Raw genomic sequence first — 20,554 nt, 5'->3', positions numbered from 1 at the left:
TCCATTTTTTATACAAAACTACAGTGGACGAAAAATAATATGAGTATCAAATTTCAATGAAGTATACTAAATTTTGCCACAGTTATCGGTCGCACGGACAGACAGATGAACGAACAGTCATCTACCTACTCTGTGCAGGTATGCATAATTTTAGAAATTTTTGTTTTTTGACTCTTAACAATTTATAAATAACTTTATAACTTTAAATAGTTATAATACGTTCACATATGCATTAATTACCTATAAATCCACCAAATTAATCTACCCGTTCACATACAAAAATTGACAATTAAAAACCCATTTACCTGCAAAATTGACAATCAGCTGTCAGTATTGCTTTGAGAGGAATTTCTTCTTAGAAATTATTTTGGTGGAATATTTCGGTGTTTTTGGTTCCTTTAAACATCTGAAGAAAATACAAAAAAAAGAAATAGCTTATTTAATTGCGCAATTGGCTGCTAATAATAAACAGTTGGAGGAAATCTGTATGTTATTTTATAATCTCAGATTTTGGGAGAAATTTTGTATGGGAAATCGCGCTTTTTAATTATGGATTTTTCGTTAAGCGCGAAAAAGTGGATCATCTACTTATATGTCAACGTATTATTATTTCATGTTCTCGGATTTCGGGAGAGAAATTTTATAAGGATAATCTGGCTTTTTAGTTACGGATTGGGAGTTAAAGTAAGTTTACATATGCATTAATTACCAAGAAATCCTCAAAATTAATCCACCCGTTTACATATGGCAGATTACCTGGCAATCAGCTGTCAATACTGTTTTGGAGAGTGGTTTGGTGGAATATATGTGTTTTTGGTTTGTTTAATTATTATTAACGTTATGAAGAAAAGCCAAGGAGAACGAATAGTTAATTTAATTGTGCAATTAGCTGCTAATAATAAAAGGTTAAAGGAAATCCGTAAACGATGGCCCCTATTATGAGTTGTATTCGATCTTCGATATTCGCTGGTTGTCGAAGATCGAAAGTCAATTTGGTATTATGAGCGGTGCAACCCTATCGAAATTTTCGTTGTTTACCGAATTTAGAGTCGAATGCAATTTTGCTTTCGATCGTGTAGCGTATAGTGGGAAAACTTGTTAAAGTGTAAGTTGTTTGCGATTATTTATGGTTTTATAGTAACCAAATAATAAATATATACTAATTTTGTTAATATTATGCAGGGCGAAAGTCGTGAGTACCAAACAACAATTAGAAAGGCGAATCCACAATTCGCAAAAGGGATTTGCACCAAACTTCAAGCAGCAAAAAAATGGGAGGAATTTACAACGGAGCTGAATTGCTTGGGACCACCAGTGAGAACGGCAGCAAAATGGATTAAGCTTAATAATGGTTTTTTTTGTGATGTTTATAGAAATACATTTTCATATTTTTTTCGAATGACGAATAATTGAATAAAGAAAATTTATAACAAAAATAAAACAGAAAGTGTGGTGTAAAGGTTTCTATTTAATACTTTTTAGATTTTTCTATAATATTCTCAAAATTTCATTTCTTATGTTTTCTAATTCTCCGTTATTTGACTCCACTTCAATATCTTCAGCATCATCGTACACATTGGGTTGAGCAAGTCCTAGCATACCTTCATTACCAATACTCAATTGGTACGATCCCTGAGCACAAACTCGCAGAACTGTGGCTAGCTTTAAAATATTTGGAATCAATTTGGCTCGGGTGCACTGCTGCAACTGGTTTTCTGTACTGGACAGTAGGTTCACAAACGGCTCTTTAGATAATCTAAAGTTCTTTAAAAATCTGTAAGGAAATTTCTGTAATATTAAGTACGTCAACACATTTTGAAAATTCTAAATTTACTCAGTGGAAGCCATTTCTAGGTGGTTGGATGCGTCCCTCAACTGTTTTCTACTTCTAGCTAGTTCCACTAATCTTTCATCGTCCGATGAATCGTCGAACCACAACTCCGTTGTACTCATTTTCACAAAAAATACTTTTTTTACCTTTTAAAAATAATGTTAGCAAAGAATTTCAACACAATCGGTTTTTCTTTTATTTTGATTTGCTGTATCAGCTGAGAAAAAATTATCTATTGTAAATGCGTCGAGCGATCGAAATTCACAATAGTCCTATTCTTCAACGAATGAGCACCATAATGCCAAATGAAAATTCGTTCGATCAGCACTTTCGACTACAGTCGAAGATCGAATGTTGCTCATAATAGGGGCCGATGTTTATTAAGGTTTCAAAAAATTATGGTAGCAGTACGTATTCGAAATTCGATATTACATTTTATAATAAGTGATAAGGGGATACACGTTTATGGACACACGCTATTTTTCTGTTATATGAATGCATAGTTAATAATACCTAACAAACATTCCACTAGAATTATGTCTACAAGCCTGTTTTCTATGCCGGCATCCACTTTATTTAGTTTTTCCTTATAATACGTTCACATATAAGTAGATGATCTACTTTTTCGCGCTTAACTCAAAATCCTTAATTAAAAAGCGCGATTTCCCATACAAAATTTCTCTCCCAAAATCTGAGATTATAAAATAATCCTAGATAATAATCTTACTTTTGGGCATACAATCTCAGTAAACTTCGCATACGGATTTCCTCCAACTGTTTATTATTAGCAGACAATTGCGCATTTAAATTAGTTATTCCTTCTCCTTGTATTTTCTTCATATCGTTAATAATAATTAAGGAAACCAAAAACTCCGAATATTCCACCAAAATAATGTCTATGAAGAAAAGCCTCTCAAACCAGCACTGACAGCTCCTGGTCAGTTTTGCAGGTAATCTTCCATATGTGAACGGGTAGATTAATTTGGTGGATTTATGGGTGAACGTTTCGTTTTTAATTACGGATTGGGAGTTAAGCACGAAAAAGTAGATCATCTACATATATGGGAACGTATTTTAGATCGAAAAAGTAGATAATCTGTGGCCATATGTGAACCTAGTATAACATTTAAAATATTATAGGTGAGCGAAATTTATGTAAAACAAATATTAATTATTTATTTTCTTATAAATAACAGGAATTTACATTTTTTTCAATTATATAAGGAAAAAAGTGTAAATTTTATAAATTTATTTTATTTATTTTCAATTAGGGCGAACGGCACAATTTGATCTAGAAGAAAGAATATTTTCCAGAAAAAATAAACTTGCTCCAAATTTCATCGCTGGTGAGTTTTTATGTATAGTACATGATGTTCTGATAAGATAGGTTGACAGTTTGCAGGTTTACGCTGGTTACTAATTCCACTATTGGACATCCATCGTTTGGGACTATGTTGCGGGAAGATCGTCGATAAATCAATCGGAAGTAAAAAAAAAAATCATACCAAAATAAAAGGAGCGAAAAGATTACTAGCCATTTTAAACTCTATTATCAAGATTGATTAATTGCCAGAAATGGCCGATTTGTAAAACAGCAAAAGAATCCTTGTTTATTTAGTCCTTAAGTTAGTTGCTATAAAACGCAACTCACAACGGTAGAATAGAATGAGGAGAAAAAAGAAAGACGGCGATCGACTTCCGAAATCGGTTAGAGTACGGCACACATGTTTTACATTTTTTAGTGGGATTTATCTTTTAGCTGATCTTCTAAAACATTTGACAACCCCTATTTAGAATATGTTGAAAATTAATGAAAACAAATATTACAAAGCATTATATTAAATATACTTTTATGACCCTTTCAATACATTTGATATACAGTGCACTCGCGGTAACTCGAATAGCCGCTAAGTCGAACGACGTGCTAACTCGAACACATTTTTTCCCCTATTGACTTCTTTGTAACTCGAACAATAAAAAAGCGCTATAACTCGAACAAAAAAACAAATTTATTTGTACACACATTCTTTTCAAACATGTACATTTTGTACATAGATACATATGTAATAGTATATGTATATAAATTATATGTATACTAGTGTATTGTCCATATGAATATTTCGGCGTTAATATCCCGTTAGTTTTCTGGGAACAACATATTGCATTGACCAAATTGCTTTAAATTTGTCATTTGTAGTGTATCAGGCGGCCGCCGTAGCCGAATGGGTTGGTGCGTGATTACCATTCGGAATTCACCGAGAGGTCGTTAGTTCGAATCTCGGTGAAGGCAAAATTAATAAAAACATTTTTCTAATAGCGGTCGCCCCTCGGCAGGCAATGGCAAACCTCCGAGTGTATTTCTGCCATGAAAAAGCTCCTCATAAAAATATCTGCCGTTCGGAGTCGGCTTGAAACTGTAGGTCCCTCCATTTGTGGAACAACATCAAGACGCACACCACAAATAGGAGGAGGAGCTCGGCCAAACACCTAACAGAAGTGTACGCGCCAATTATTTATTTTTTTTTTTAGTGTATCAGTGCACGTGAGTAATGGATCGTAAATGGTTGAAGTGTTTAACATTAAAAGAGAGGGCTGAAGTCCTTAACAAAATTAAACGTGGACGTAGTGTTACTTCTCTAGCGAAGGAATATGGGGTAGCCAAGTCCACCATAAGTCTTATAAAAAAGAAAGATAAGGCAATTTATGGCTTGCACTAACGCTACCGGCAACCATAAGCTTAAACTTCTCGTTATTGACAAAGCAAGAAATCCTCGTGTTTTCAAAAATTTTAACTGTCCGGTGGAGTACAAAAATTCCAAATCAGCCTGGATGACTTCGGCGATTTTCAAAGACTGGTTTCATAATTCGTTCGTGCCGCAGGTAAAATCCAGATTCATTAAAACAATTTTTTTAACCAAGTTAAATGACTTTAATATTTAGGTAAGAAAATATTTGAAAGATGGGGGACTACCTGAGAAGGCTCTTCTTCTAATTGATAATGCCCCATCACATCCCAACGAAATCGAATTAAAGTCCGAGGATGGTTTAATTTTAACTATGTTTATGCCGCCGAATGTGACACCATTGATCCAGCCAATGAACCAAAATGTAATTCGTATAACGAAACTATACTACAGAAATTTTCTACTGGCTTCCATTTTCAACAATCGATCGAAAAATCGATATCGATGACTGTTTTTTTAACATAGCACACTCAATTGATAAGTCGAACAAATTCGATAAATCGAACAGCGCCTGTTTTAATTAGTTCGAGTTATCGCGAGTGCACTGTAATTGCAAGAATTATGCGGTGATGTTGTTGTTGTGACAGTCCTTGGCCGAACACAAATCCGGGTCGTTCCGGTATATGTTTTGTTTCGAAGGAAGGAAATTATTTGTTTAATCAAATTACTATGACCAATTATGATTCAATTATCAATACTAATCACGTATATGTATGCCAATATTTTAAACAGGCCAAGAAATAATTTAAATTCTCATCAATGGTAAAAATTATAATTTTTTCTCCTCATCTGTAGGATCGCAATCAGCACAATGCCATGAGTAACCGCGTATTTTTGGTGTTTTTTTCAGCGGTGGGTCTAAGCATTTAAAATGATAGTGCTTACGACACTCATCGCAAGTTACAATATTGCTGCTCGCACCCACTTCCTTACAAATGCAGCAATCAAGACTTGACGAAGATTGAGTCATTATGACAGATTTTGAGTGAGCCAATTGCAAATTTCTTTTACCAGCTGTTTTTCTTGGGCTGGTTTTACGGGTAATGAGCGGGACTTTCATGACTGTTGCATCTGGTGAATTATTAACTGTTGTTCCTGATTTGCCTCTCTCCACATGGCTCTCTTCTGATAAAATTGGTGTTAGATCTTCTACAGTCTCAACGGAAGTAGGGCGTGACGCCTCTTCAGCTGAACGCACCATATCGGCTGATACGTAAAAAAACTGAGCCTCTGGCGTAACTTCGCCTGGTAGTGGCAACGTTTTAAACTTGATTTTAATTTTTGGAATGCTAACTCCACTGCATTCATGTGGATTTTCAGAGTCATGACCGTGTAATTTTTTCTTACGTTTCCGTTTATGCTCCTTGTTTGGCGATTTTTCTGTATCTGATGAAATATTATGTTTGCTTTTATGTTTATCTTTTCTCTTCTGCTTTCTTGCCTGCTTATTCGGGTCAGAGGAATCCTCCATAGAGGAAACGGTAGTATTACTATTCACTGGCAACGCCAAGGGATCATGATCAGGAGTATGAATAAGACCCATTGCCCGAGGCATTGTAGCAGACGGCATTACCAAAAGCAAAGGCTCATCAGAAATTAGGGTATGGGCTTGTTGAGTTGCTGTAGAAAAGAACAAAAATTAAAAAAAAGATATTTGGCCAACAGGAATGAGCATATGAACTTACTGCTCTTCTTCGAAGATGACGGTTGCAGTTGTTGTGCTGGAGACTGAGGATTTCTCTTTATATTTTGCAAAGGAACGTAGCATTTACTTTTTCTGCCCAAAATTGACGGCGGTAACCCAGTTATCTTGGGTGGAGTCTTCGTAGTTATATCAGTTTCGTTTGTAGTTGGAACTGAAATATTGAGTTTTTTCTTAGCTGTCTGGTTTTTAAGAGTTGAAATGTCTATTGACCGTCTCTTAGATGGTGGTCCAGAATCACTTTCCGTTTCGGGGACATGTGTAGCAATAATTGAACCATCCTTATTAAAACGTGTGCGTGACTTACGTGGTCCTTTAGGAATCTCAGACACACCATCAGAATCTTCAGATTTGTCACATTCAGAACATTGCCACCCGTAAAGTTTAGACTTCTTTGGATGGCGTGTCAATGGCGGATTCAAACAACTCAAATGATAGTGTAATTGACAAGTGTCGCATTTGGCCAATAAATGCTGATCGGTAGTACGTTTGCATATACCACATTCAAATGTCTGTACATTTAGCGTGGGCGTAGTTGGTGCTGACGAAGCACCTCCCCTAGCTATGGGGGAAGATTTGGCATGGGTGCTGAGCAACCGTGACGAGTCTACTTTTGTACCTGGAGGGCCAAGATGTGCCAGGGGAAATCCAACTCCCATTTTCAAAGCAGCAGCTGTGGGAACTGAAATAGGTCTACTAGGTGGTGTTGACGCAGATTTATTAGACTCGCATTGGGCGTGGCCGATATTAGTTGGATTAGGAAATATTTTGTTTGGGCACATAACGCTGACTTCTTTATGAAGTTGAGATATTTTTAATATTAAAGATTCCTAGAAAACAGAGAAAAACATATTAAAAATTGAAGAGTATGTGGAAGGCAAAAACAAAAAGTAGTATAACTGTTAGCCGAATCTGAGAGGAATTTTGATAAAGCTTTGCTACAGCAAAAATGAACTCAGAAGTTTATATTACCTGACGAGGAACTACCCCTATTAAAAAAAAGTGAATGTAGCGTAGTAGACATAACAGAAGTGAAACATTCAAGGCATAAAAAGAAAGAGGGATAGACCCGAGAGAGAATGAGAGAGAGAGAGAGAAAAAGAATATATATCTAAATAAATTCAAAACATTTGCAGAGAATACAAATAGACAAAATTTACAAAAAACGGAGAAGAGCCGACCGGTGTAATTAAACGCCGGACACAAGCCGTTGCAACACCGCGCACTACTCCGAGCGTTTATCACCCGCACAAACGCACCGATTCCAGTACGGTAGCAACGGCACAAATTACCGAAGGGCAATACCAATAAATCCGATGCCGGAATGGATAGCACTTTATAGTACGCACAAGCACTAACCAGGAAACGGAAATAAGAGCCAAAAAGTAGGCACCAAAAAAAAAAACGCCAAAAAATTGGGACCAAAAAAACGCCCGAAACCGTAGGTACCAAAAATATATTTCCTACAAGTTTGCACCAACAAACCAGCGCCTAAAAGTAGGCAGTGTTATTTTTCACTACAAATTAGCAACCACAAGGAAAAACTCAATAAAAATAGCCTAATGTGTATCTAAGATATATATAAGGTATAGCTCTCTCTCTTCTTTTCCTCTACGTTATATCTTTTTTCTCTCTCGCGGAACGAAAATGCCCAAAACGTTGCATAGCCTTGATAATTTACTCTCTGTTCTCGCTCGTCCATGGACACCTAAAAAGTTTCCCTTCAAAAACATTATTTTTATTTTTTAAAGAGATGCAAATATTAGACGCAAAAATAATGTTTTTAAATAAATGCTGCATGCCCACATCGAACTTGGCATCAACAGAGAATAATTAGGCATAAACCCATTGATGTTTTTTTTTATCAATAGCCTAGTTCCATTACATAATGTTCACGAATTTAGATTCTGTACTACAGGGTCCGACACTCGAAATGTAACTAATGAAAAATGCCATACATTTAGTTTGGAAAATTACTTTTATTCAATTCAAAGTAAAAAATGTGTGAAAATAATACAAAATTAAGAATCAATTTACTTTTTCTCGACATGAGCACTTTTTGCCTCGAATGTGACTTGCAGGTATTTTGTCCCACTTGCGAACAATGGCTTTTTTCAGCGCCTCGAGACTGGTGAATCTCTTAGTTCGGACCTTCCTCTCCAAAATGGCCCAAAGAGAATTCCCGTCTGGTGAGTTTGAAAACCATTCTATGGACGTTATGAAATTCGAAACGTTTTTTTGACGTGACAACGTCTTATAATTCGATTTAGCCGGCTGCACGCACTAAAAATTGCATCGTTATCTTGCTCAATCGTCGTTATCTTGCTCATTCGACGTTATCTTGCTCATTCGTCGTTATCTTGCTTAATCGTCGTTATCTTGCTTATTCGTTGTTATCTTGCTCATGCGTCGTTACCTTGCTTAAACTGCAAGCGAGAGCGCGGAACGAACGACAAAGAGCACAATCGGCTCCCGCATTCGGCAACGTTCGACATCTGGCTATCTCCTACTTGAGTGAGCATATATATGTATGCATATGCGCATATGTATATAAATTCACATATTTGTATTTGCATATGCCTTCTTATTGATTATTATTAATTTGATTTACTTGAAGAATTTAAAATAAAACCAAGCGTATCATGATCATCCTTACCGAATTTATAATTAGTGTCGACTAGTTGTTAATAATACCTGTTGTTTTAATGTTTTTATTATTAATTTAATATTATATATGAAGGAAAAAATGTATGGTAATATTTACCACATACCTTATAGGATATGTTGTATACTTATATATGTATATAAACATGCATACATACATATACTTTGGTGCAATTTCATAGTCTAATAAAGGGTGTGTTTTTTAGAGGTTAGGTTTTCAAGATGAAATAAAACGTATATAATTAAAGTTATGGCCAAGAATTTAGCTTTATTATAAAGATAAGGGTTTGCCATTATGTTTTAAAAATGATTTCGGGCAAGTGGCCGCCGCGGCTGGCTCGAATAAATTCCAGCCGAGAGGAACAATTTTCGACCACTTTTTGCAGCAATTGGGGCAGGATGTCAGCAATAACGCGCCGAATATTCTCTTCCAAGACGTCAATCGTCTCGGGCTTATCTGCGTAGACAAGCGACTTCACATAGCCCCACAAGAAATAGTCCAGCGGTGTTATATCGCACGATCTTGGAGGCCACGCCACAGGTCCACGGCGCGAGATAATGCGCTCACCGCAAGTTTCCTTCAATAAATCGATTGTGGCGTTGGCTGTATGGCATGTAGCGCCGTCTTGTTGGAACCAAAGGTCGTCCACATCAACATCGTCCAATTCAGGCATGAAAAAGTCATTAATCATGGCTCTATAGCGCTCTCCATTGACTGTAACATTATGGCCGGCTTCATTTTTAAAGAAATATGGACCAATGATTCCCTCTGCCCATAGAGCACACCAAACAGTGACTTTTTGAGGATGTAACGGCGTCTCAGCAATGGCTTGTGGATTATGTTCACTCCAAATGCGACAATTTTGCTTATTGACATACCCATTCAACCAAAAGTGAGCTTCATCGCTGAACAAAATTTTCTTCGATGCGTCGCGCGAACCGAACCATTATTTTCGTAATAAATTTGCACGATTTGCAAACGTTGTTCAGGTGTAAGTCTATTCATTATGAAATAGCAAACCAAACTGAGCATAAATCAAGTGACAGCTGTCAAAAAGACCAGCTACGAAAAAAGTAGTGCTAACTTGAAAACCTAACCTCTAAAAAAACACCCTTTATCCATACTTATGTCCTATGCCAAAACATATAAACATGCATATACATATACAATTTCGCGCAATTTTCAAACAAAAAGAACAAATCTATAAGTAAAGATGCATACAAATCATATGGACATATCAAATGTTCGAATCTATTATGTACGCAAGCAAATGTAAGCTAATGTACCTTGCTTGAACTGCAAGCGAGAGCGCGGAACGAACGACAAAGAGAATTCAGAGAGAACGTAGATTCGAATCTCGGTGAAATACAATACATAAATTAAGAAAAAGGTTTTTCTAAAAACGGTCACCCCTCGGCAGGCAATGGCAAATCTCCGAGTGTCATGAAAAAGCTCCTCATAAAAATATCTGCCGTTCGGAGTCGGCTTGAAACTGTAGGTCCCTCCATTTGTAAAACAACATCAAGACACACGCTACAAATAGGAGGAGGAGCTCGGCCAAACACCCAAAAGGGGTGTACGGGCCAATTATATATACAGGGTGAACGATATGAAGTGTTACCTATTCAAAACACCATAACTTTTTTGTGTGAAATTAGTTTTTATTGATTTCAAAGACAAAATTGTTCAAAAATGATTACAATTTTGACATATATTCACTTTAGCTCGAATTGACCACCTTTTGCCTTGACTATAGCCTTCAAACGGTAAAAAAATGAGTTGCATGCTGCATGAATGTGCTCTTGAGGTATTTTGGCCCATTCTCGTATAATCGCTTTTTTCAGCGCATCCATACTGGCATATTTTTTAGTCCTCACCTTGCTCTCCAAAATGGACCAGATGGAATACTCAATCGGATTTGCGTCTGGCGAATTCAAAAGCCATTGTGTGGACTAAATGAAGTGTGGAGCATGATTTTTTAACCATTCTTGGTTCACACGAGCTTTATGAGACGGTGCCGAATCCTGTTGGAACGTCCATGGTCTATGACCGAAATGTTTGCGTGTCCACGGCTCTAAAGCAACTTCTAAAACATTTTCCCGATAATAAGTCGCATTCACTTTGACACCAGCCTCGATTAAAACGATTGGAGAGCGTCCATCAGCGGTCCATTACTTGCGATGGGAAATTGCTTCGAGTGGCCATTCGTAGGCTCAAATTCTCGTATGAGCGTTCGGTCAAGTAAACACGATCGTTTTGAGTTTTTATGAACTGCTCAATTGGGAAATTTTTTTCATCAGAAAACATAATGTTAGGAAGTTCGCCACGTTCGTGCAAGCGCAACAACTCCTTTGCTCTTTCGCACCGAACTTTTTTTTTGCTGGAGTGAAAGATCGTGTACTTTTTGGAACTTGTAAGCCTTGACCTTGAGCTCATTTTTCAATATGCGTCGAATACTGTCTTGCGATATTTTCAGTTCTTTGGCCATTTTTCTTCCACTTCGACGTGGATTTCGGTCAAGTCGAGCCTTCTCTTTCCGAACCATTTCTGGCGTTGTTGCGGTTATTTTTGGTCCACCTCCATAGCGTTTTGCAATGCTACCAGTATCATTGTAACGTTTTATAGTGCGATACACAAACATTTTATTCACTACTAGCAAACCCGGCCCCCTTCGCTGGGCACACTAAAATAGAATAGATATGGTTTAGAACAGAAAATGTATGATTTTCATATTATTTATTTCTTTATTCTTTATTCAAGCGCTTTGGCATAAGCAATATTTTTTGTTTTTCTATTTGTTTTTGAGTAAATATAAAATATAAATTGAAAATCAGGAAAAAAGAAGATTGTTTTTAAATTTCAAATCAACGCATATGAATAAACAATCGTCTTTTTTCCTGATCATCCATGAATTTTTCGTTTCAATTTATATGTTTTATTAAGCATTGGAGCTTTTTTAACCATCATCCATTATATTTTTCAAAAAAAAAAAAAAAAAAAAAAAAAAAAAATTTTTTTTCCACGAACACATAATTTCATTCGGATTTCACATTAAATTCTCACATTTCGTAAGAAATTATTCACTGTTCCAAAATCCACTCCAAAAAAATTCACAAACAATTTTTACATGTTGCACTTACGTTTTTTCCTTATGGCATCCAAATCACAAAAGAAATATTGACACATTGTAACTCACACTGTCAATTTGACAGTTCAGTTCCGCCTCAAGCGTTAAAAAAGTAAGCGACATTATGGCTGGTTCAAAAGAACGCTGTACCCGTTGCCAGTGCTCCGAATTACAACCAAATTTTACGAAACCCATTTTCAATACTTACTTAACAATGTGCGTAAGTTTGGTTTAATTCGGTGCAAAGACACGGCGGGTCCACGTTTTGGCATATATTTCGAGACCCTAGTCATCAATAGGTATGAAAATTACCCCGTATTAAAGCACTTATCAACAGCTTTCATTTGATACCCATATTGTACATACATAACCAAAGGTTACCCGGGTCCACGTTTTGACCTATATCTCGAGACCCCAGTCACGGAGCGGCATGAAAAATACTCTGTACTAAAGCATTCGCCAACAGCTTCAATTTGATATCCATATTGTACAAACACATTCACATGAAAAATACTCTGGACTAAAGCATTCACCAACAGCTTCCATTTGATACCCATATTGTACATACACATCCGAAGGTTACCCGGGTCCACGTTTTGACCTATATCTCGAGCCCTATTTCCAAAATAAAATATAATCCATGTTACTCGTGGATGATGTAGCTTTCGAATGGTGAAAGAATTTTTAAAATCGGTCCAGTAGTTTTTGAGCCTATTCATTACAACCAAACAAACAAACAAAGTTTTCCTCTTTATAATATTACTAGTATAGAAGTATAGATGAGGTGACTGAGCTCACGAACAATAGCTGGTTGTGATTTTCCAGCCAAATAGGTATAACGCAATCACACTATTACGTTTGAGAAAAAAAAATTCAACAAAACTGAGTGGTAAATGCTTTTGATGGCTTATAAACAATATATTGAACTGTAAAACAACTCATGACATCAAAGCGTGTGGCACGCCAGCAGCAGCTGCTCTGACCGTCCCCTCTTTTATTATCCGGTATACAATACATATACCCACGTATAACCCAGGTATACTCCCGGTATACCCAGGTATACGTATAGTACCAAAAAATTCGACTTACATAGACAAAATATAAGAATTTGGTACAATATACTGATCTGTACCATCGAGCAGTTCATCAGTAAAGGTTTTGCACTCGACGAATACACACTGCTCTAAAATGGGAAACAAACGCTTTAGTGGAGGTTGGCACAAGAATAAAGGTGAAAGAAAGAGATCATTTAAGGGGAATCAATTTACTGCAGAAGCTGATACTGATTTTGTGAGTACAAGCGCAAAAAAACTAAAAGAGAACAGTGATTTTGAAGTAAACCATGACTCTAGTTTCAAGTACGTTTTAATCACGATGTTGACAATGCACGGATTTTGAGGGCAGAGAAAACTGCAGAAGCCAACTGTAAAGAGGCCAGAACTTTGCGTAGGGCTCTAAAAGCTGCTGAAAATGACAACTGTGATGAAACGGAAGGACTGCTCTATGCACCAGACATAGCTGATTAATGTAAATATAATTTTGACGTGATAACGTCTTATAATTCGATTTAACAGGCTGCACGCACGAAAAAATGTGTCGTTACCTTGCTCATTAGTGTTACCTTGCTCATTGCATTGAATGAACTGCAAGCGAAAGCGCGGAACGAACGACAAAGCAAACAAAGCAAACGAACGGCAACGTTCGACATCTTGCTCTCTCCTACTTAAGTGAGCGTATATATGTATGTATATGCGCAAATGTACATATATAAATTCACGTATTTGTATTTGCATATGCCTTCTTATTGATTATTATTAATTTGATTCACTTGAAGAATTTAAAATAAAACCAAGTATGTTAATAATACCTGTTGTTTTAATGTTATTATTATTAATTTTTTTATTATATATGAAGGAAAAAATGTATGGTAATGTTTACCACATACCTTATAAGATATGTTGTATAGTAATATATGTATATAAACATGCATATGCATATACAATTTCGCGCAATTTTCAAAAAGAATAAATCTATATGTAAAGATGCATACAAATCATATAGACATATCAAATATACGAATCTATTCCGTAGGCAAGCAAATGTAAGCTAATGTGCTTGAACTGCAAGCGAGAGCGCGGAACGAACGACAAAGAGCACAATCGGCCCCCGCGTTCGGCAACGTTCGACATCTGGCTCTGTCCTACTTGAGTGAGCATATGTATGTATGTATATGCGCATTTGTATATAAATTCACATACTTGTATTTGCATATGCCTTCTTCCTGTGTGCAAACAAATAAAATTAAAATTTTGTTTTGAAAATTGCAACCATTCCATCAACATTTTCTTATGACGTTGTCACGTTAAACTATCGTCAGTAAACCGACTTTACAGACAACCTCTTTTTTTTATAAAAAATCTGTTGTCGAAACTTTACACGCGTTTTTCTCAAAACCATGTTTTTGAAATTTCGGGGAATCACTGACTCAAAACTATTCAGCCGATTTGGCTAAAAATTTAACCCGTTATTCTAGACACACATATCTAGATCCCGGACCTTTAAAACATTTAAGTTTTTAATACGAGTAATAAACTATTTAATTTAAACAATTTATGAAGAAAAAAATTAGATTTTAAGAACTTTTTTCACAAGTCCGCCATTTTGTTTTTATTTTTTTATTTTTATGTATATTTTTTAGAATAATAATCTCTTTGAATTTTTTATTGCAGATGACTTTGGAACGCTGTGTGTTTCCCCGAACCAACTCATCTTTTTTTTAAGGACTTCACTTTGACGTAAAAAATTTTAAACAAATTAATATAAAATTAACTTTAAATTTTTTTTTATATACTTCAAAACACCAATAAAAACATGGAAAAACTTTAAAACGATCGTATTTTATTCTCTTTTTAAAAAAGATTAATGAAAAAACGTCGAAATTTCGGTCGTTACACCGGACTACTACCTTAATTCGCGGACATAAAATCAGAATGAAAGATGGTGGTGGTGATGTTGGGCTGGTTAGCTCGGGGGTACCTGATAGCGAGAGCAACACGGGTGTGAGCACCTGCAAACCATGTGGTCCAGTCCCTTTGTGCTTTGAGGTCAGAACCTTGAGTTCTGATCGAGTCTTTGTTCTTTCCTGCGTAGAGTTGATCAAGTGACGATATACGAGGGGTGAAGCTAAACGCACTAAGCAGGCTTAGTTTACATTCAAACTTAAGCCGTTCAAAAATCGCGCTGCTTTTTGAAAACTTTTTTTCTTGCGATGTTGAGCATTTTCTGTCATATAAAAATAATTCCGCGAATTCGATCATTTTCTCTCGCGCTACGTCAAGCCGAAGTGGCTATTTGTTATTGTATAATAGCATGAAAGTATGTTTAAAATTAAGCTAAAATCAATTTGATATCTCAAATCGTTGCTGTTTTATTTAAATTTATTTTTCATTAATTAGAACTTGGCAAGACCAATTTAAGTCGGGGAAGCGCTGTAGTTAAACAAATATTTTGTAGATATGAACTTAAGGACTGCATGCATTGGCATCACCGAAGCATGTAAAACTTGCCCCAGTGCTGCCCTGAATATCGTTTTGCACTTACTTCCCACCGACTTATACGTTATTTCCTTCGCAGCTCAAAGTGCAATCAGGTTAAAGGAGAATGGCCTCTGGTCAGTTAACACCGTATTTCTCCGAACTTCGAACAGATCTCTCTATCCGCAAACTAGAGATTGAGAGTCGTGCTAGGGCAATCTTTCCAAATAGGCAGGATTGGGTCGAGGGGAAAATCTGCACCGAAGCTTGCACCTCTGTCTTCACTAACTATGGAATCGGGAGTCGGAGCAAGGGTTTTCTCTAAACCAGCCAATTTATTTATCTCCTTTAAACTGCCGAATACTGGTAGTATTTTTCAAGCGGAAGTATTTGCGATCCTGCAGAGAAGCAAAATGCTTAGGGAGCGAGCGAGATATTAACATTTTCTCCGATAGTCAAGCCGCGATCAAGGCTCTGTCGACGTCGTGGTGCAGAACGAAATTAGTAAACTCTTGTAAGGAGAGGATCAAATCTCTTGGGTGTACAGGTAACATTTCTCTGATATGGGTTCCAGGACATAGGAACATAGAGGGAAATGAAATTGCTGACGAGCTTGCTAGGAAGGTGATTGAATTTGGCTCAGAGACTTCCTACGCGGTCATCGACATCCCCCTGACAGTTGTTAAAGGGGAACTGTACAAATTTTTTCTCAGGAAAGCGCAGAAAAATGAAACTCCTTCTTCATTACTCAGAAAGTCTTTTGGACTCCTCGCCATTCAATTTCCAAACTCGTACTTGTGTTTACGGGTCACAGGACGATCGGCACACACTCGGAAAAGCTGGGGTTACCATTTAAACCCGTCGCATAAGCTGTGGGGACCTTTCGGAGAAGGAAACTGTTGAGCACTTTCTCAGTAAATGTCCGAGTTTGGCAGCTAGACGATTAAGGTCACTAGGTGCTCCTTTCTTCGACGCCTGGGGCAGTGCACCAAACTAAGTCTCATCAATCTTCTCCATTATATCAACAGCTCTGGCTGGCTGTATGTAGATATCTGCCTGTTGGAGGTCTCATAGTGGTATTAAAACGACGCTTCAGTGCTACTTGCCAGAGGAGTGCCAGACTGGCACTTCAACCATTTCACATACCTACCTACCTAGAGATGAACTTAATAAGATTAACTAAATAAACTTATAAAAAATTCCCAATACATTTAAAAATGAATATTATGTATATAATTGGCGCGTATACCCTTTTTGGGTGTTTGGCCGAGCTCCTCCTCCTATTTGTGGTGTGTGTCTTGATGTTGTTCTACAAATGGAGGGACCTACAGTTTCAAGCCGACTCCGAACGGCAGATATTTTTTATGAGAAGGTTTTTCATGGCCGAAATACACTCGGAGATTTGCCATTGCCTGCCGAGGGGTGACCGGTATTAGAAAAATGTTTTTCTTAATTTTTGTGTTTCACCGAGATTCGAACCTACGTTCTCTCTGTCAATTTCGCATGGTAGTCACGAACCAACCCATTCGGCTACGGCGGCCAATGAAAAAATGAATATTCAGTATTTATAAAATTGTGATTAGCATGATGAAGATCTAGATTTTTTCCTTATATTTTGTATTTTTATAACTATAACTATCAATATAAATAATAAGTACGTATATTTACCTGCTTAGACTTCAACTCTTTATTCTTGTCCAATCTAGCGTCATAGGTAGTGCGAAGGATATCTTGCTCCCGAGAAAGGTTAAAATTATTTTCCATCATTTCAGAAAGCTGTGATTTAAGCTCTTTTGTGCGCGAAATTCGATCCAGGTAATAACCAATAAATTCCACACTAAATGCAGGAGCTATGTGCCATTTTTTACGAATATCTGATAATGCTGCAATCTGCGCTTCTTGGCGTTCAAGTAGTTCGACATCAACCGCCATTATATTGGCCTTGGCTAATAAACGCTTACATGCCGAGGCGGAAGTTGTTAACAGCCTTGACATCTTTTGGGTTGGTACCCACGGATCAGGCTTCAATTTCTTGTTATTCGAATACTTAGCTTGGTACTTTAAGAGTTTTCGATGTATACGTAATTGTGCTGGACAAGGATCGTCATGCTTTAATATAATTTTTTCATTCAACTTTTGTTGCATGTTTAAGCGAAGGTTATGGTAATTTCTTTTACGACGTTTCATCATTTCTTTCTCCGAATGCACTTTACAATGGGCAAAAAAAGGGTCGGCCGCCTCAGCTTCTTCATGATGTGCTTCGGTTAGAAAACCAGAAGTCTGGGCACAAGTTACGTGAAAGTATGTCTTGCACATGCCGGCATCACATCCGATACAAACACCCGTTCTGGCAAAACGTGAGTTTTCACATAGTGTACAAACTTTTGCCCCCCACTTACTATAGGGCATTTCAAATAAAGTAACAGAGGAGAGCTGGTCAACTTCACCAAAAGCAACTCCTGGAATGTATAGGGCACAAATTAGATGTACCCACTTCCCGACATCCGTTTCTTTGTATATTCCACCTTTGTTTGGACATAGTTCACAAATGGGTTCCGAAACACCGGCACGGCAAGCTTCACAGAACCACGGTTCTGTTGAGCATGTAGAATTAGTGCTCGAGATGCTTACATTATCATTCACACCGTAACAGCCTTCATGTACAGATACTCCACACCCATCGCATTCAATGATCTCATTTGAGTCATCACTTCGATCTCCCAAGCAAACACAACATATAGGCTTTATTGGTACTTTAGGTTCTATATATCTATTAGTGTCTAGTTTTTGCAGAACTTTCGATATTTCTTTAAAACCATTGAGTTGTGGTTCGGAGCCATGATCAATTAAAGATTTATTTAGATTTTCGGTGAAATTATCACTTTCATGTTCATTGGACAAATCTTCCGATTCACTGTCATTACCATCCGTGCTATTGTCGGAAGAATTTACTGCATCATTACTGTCTTGATCTTCCTCTTCACTATCATGATCTTCTATTCTGAAATCACTATCTGACGAACTTTCTCCCAAATCGAATTCTAAGAGAGCTTGAGTTGTCATTTTTGGTTGCCTTATACGCTTAAAATAAGACATTTTATATTAACAATTTTCCAAAAACGTTCCTTTATAAATAATGCCCAGCAAGCGAAAATCCGATAAGACTTCACTAAAGAATTATCGAGTAAGAAAGCCATGAATGCCTCTTTATCAGGTAGTGATACCGACTTTACATGAACCAAATACTCAACATACTTGAAAAGTAAACCGCATATTTCTATTTGCGTTCGGGACATAAGCGCAAAACGTTATAGCTGCTGCCGACGTTCAAGCATGCATGTCCAGTAGCTTATATGTGTGCGTGTCGGGTGCATGAACCTACTATATAAAATTTTTTATTTTCATCATCCAAAATCCAACAACAAGTATGTGCACAAGCTATTACGTACGGTCATCGATCTCATTCTAACATGGCGCTTACACGTGACAGTTTTACAAAAACAATAACAATACATTCACACCTTTTCATTAATCCATTGACAAATCTCCCAATTTCTTCGTCACTGTCTCTGACTTTTCGTAGACAGTAAACCGAAACATAGTCACAAAAGAGCGCGCAATTCGAAGATATTGATTAGGAGATTTTGGTACTGTTATTAAAATAATGTTATAAAATGCGGATGTTCACGAACCAAATGTGATACTAAAACAATTTAGATGACTATCACATGTATACAGTGTACAGATTCATAAGTAAAAACACTCTCAGCTGGTCGTCAAAAAATGCTCACAGCCGAGATCACCTGACGCCTTTTATATTAAATGATTGAATAATATATGATTACATTTCATAGAAAATCGTACCAAAAAGGTAAAAATATATGATAAATTTGTTTTGAATTTTTTCCTGGTTCACTCCTCTCGGAAGCATAGGGCCTCGACAATATTCTCCCCATGATATGTCGGCATCTGCTAGTTCGCTCAGCATTGACCTTCTCCAAGTGGTTTTTGGTCGACCGCGACCTCTGCTCCCTTGCGGGTTCCAGTCCAGTGCCATTCTCGTGATGCTATCTGGTGGTTTTCTCAATGTGTGACCTATCCATCGCCACTTTCTGCGTTTGATTTGCATAGGGATGGATTCCAAATTTAGATATTTCTCAATAAAAAGCATTATTATAGCTAATACACATATTAAAAATATTTGTTATTGTAAATTTTTCAAGTCTAAGATATTATTTTAATTTCTTTTTCGATATTCTATTGTTTTTAATGTTATCATAAAACTTACAATTTGCCTTAACAACTCCGCCAAAACGCTTAAGCAAAAACACCAAAGGCCTCCTCTATTCATCGTTCCCTCGCTCGCATTCTCTATGATCGATTAACTTGATGAAAAATTTGCATGCGAAAGCACCAACAAAGTTGTCGAGTGAGATTTGCAGCTAGCGAGTATACACTACACTGACAGGGGTCAGTATTGCTGCTACAACAACAACAAATATCTCATTAGACGCACTGCCTTACCAACACATGTAGTTTAAGGCAGCTCCCTTCCTGCGTTACCAACATATGTTCATTTCTTCCAGTTGCTCTATTCGCCACTTGCTAATTCTTGGCAAAAAGAAAAGGCTCATTAAATGTCGATTTTCGGCAGATTTGCCATCGGGAATTCTTCTAAATTGTTAATTAAGTATAGTTGTCAACTTAATTCCTGAGATGATTCCAAATGAAGTCGTTAATCCCGATTAACGCCACCGTCTGTCTAGAATATTAGTTGCCAAAGCAAATCCTTCATGCAAATCTGACGCGAAATAAAAGTTTCATCTGACATGGCCTTTACTTTTAAAGCTTGTGTAGTAGTAGTGGATGCCAGCAGAAAAATTAGCAATCATTTTGTTAACTTAACGTCTCGTCACTAAATTTTTGATGATTTTCAATGGTAAATTTTAATG

General features: G+C 36.9%; 1 protein-coding gene and 1 long non-coding RNA gene across 2 annotated transcripts; one reads left to right on the top strand and one right to left on the bottom strand.

Annotated features, from left to right (window-relative positions):
• The first annotated feature begins 2,881 nt into the window (after positions 1 to 2,881).
• Positions 2,882 to 3,696, top strand: LOC128862795 (uncharacterized). The gene is made up of 3 exons (XR_008454548.1): positions 2,882 to 2,971; positions 3,103 to 3,177; positions 3,227 to 3,696. It is a non-coding gene; the product is annotated as an uncharacterized LOC128862795 (long non-coding RNA).
• A 1,629-nt stretch (positions 3,697 to 5,325) lies between these two features.
• On the bottom strand, positions 5,326 to 18,847 carry LOC128862794 (PHD finger protein 14). The gene is made up of 3 exons (XM_054101533.1): positions 17,271 to 18,847; positions 6,261 to 7,107; positions 5,326 to 6,195 (listed from the first exon to the last, which is right to left on the bottom strand). Exons 1-3 carry the CDS (start codon positions 18,696 to 18,698, stop codon positions 5,345 to 5,347), a joined length of 3,126 nt encoding a protein of 1,041 aa, XP_053957508.1. The 5' UTR covers positions 18,699 to 18,847; the 3' UTR covers positions 5,326 to 5,344.
• Positions 18,848 to 20,554: the final 1,707 nt, after the last annotated feature.

The sequence above is a fragment of the Anastrepha ludens genome, chromosome 5 (genome assembly GCF_028408465.1).
Source record: "Anastrepha ludens isolate Willacy chromosome 5, idAnaLude1.1, whole genome shotgun sequence".
Lineage (NCBI taxonomy): Eukaryota > Metazoa > Arthropoda > Insecta > Diptera > Tephritidae > Anastrepha > Anastrepha ludens.
This window is presented reverse-complemented; position numbering and strand designations above follow the sequence as displayed.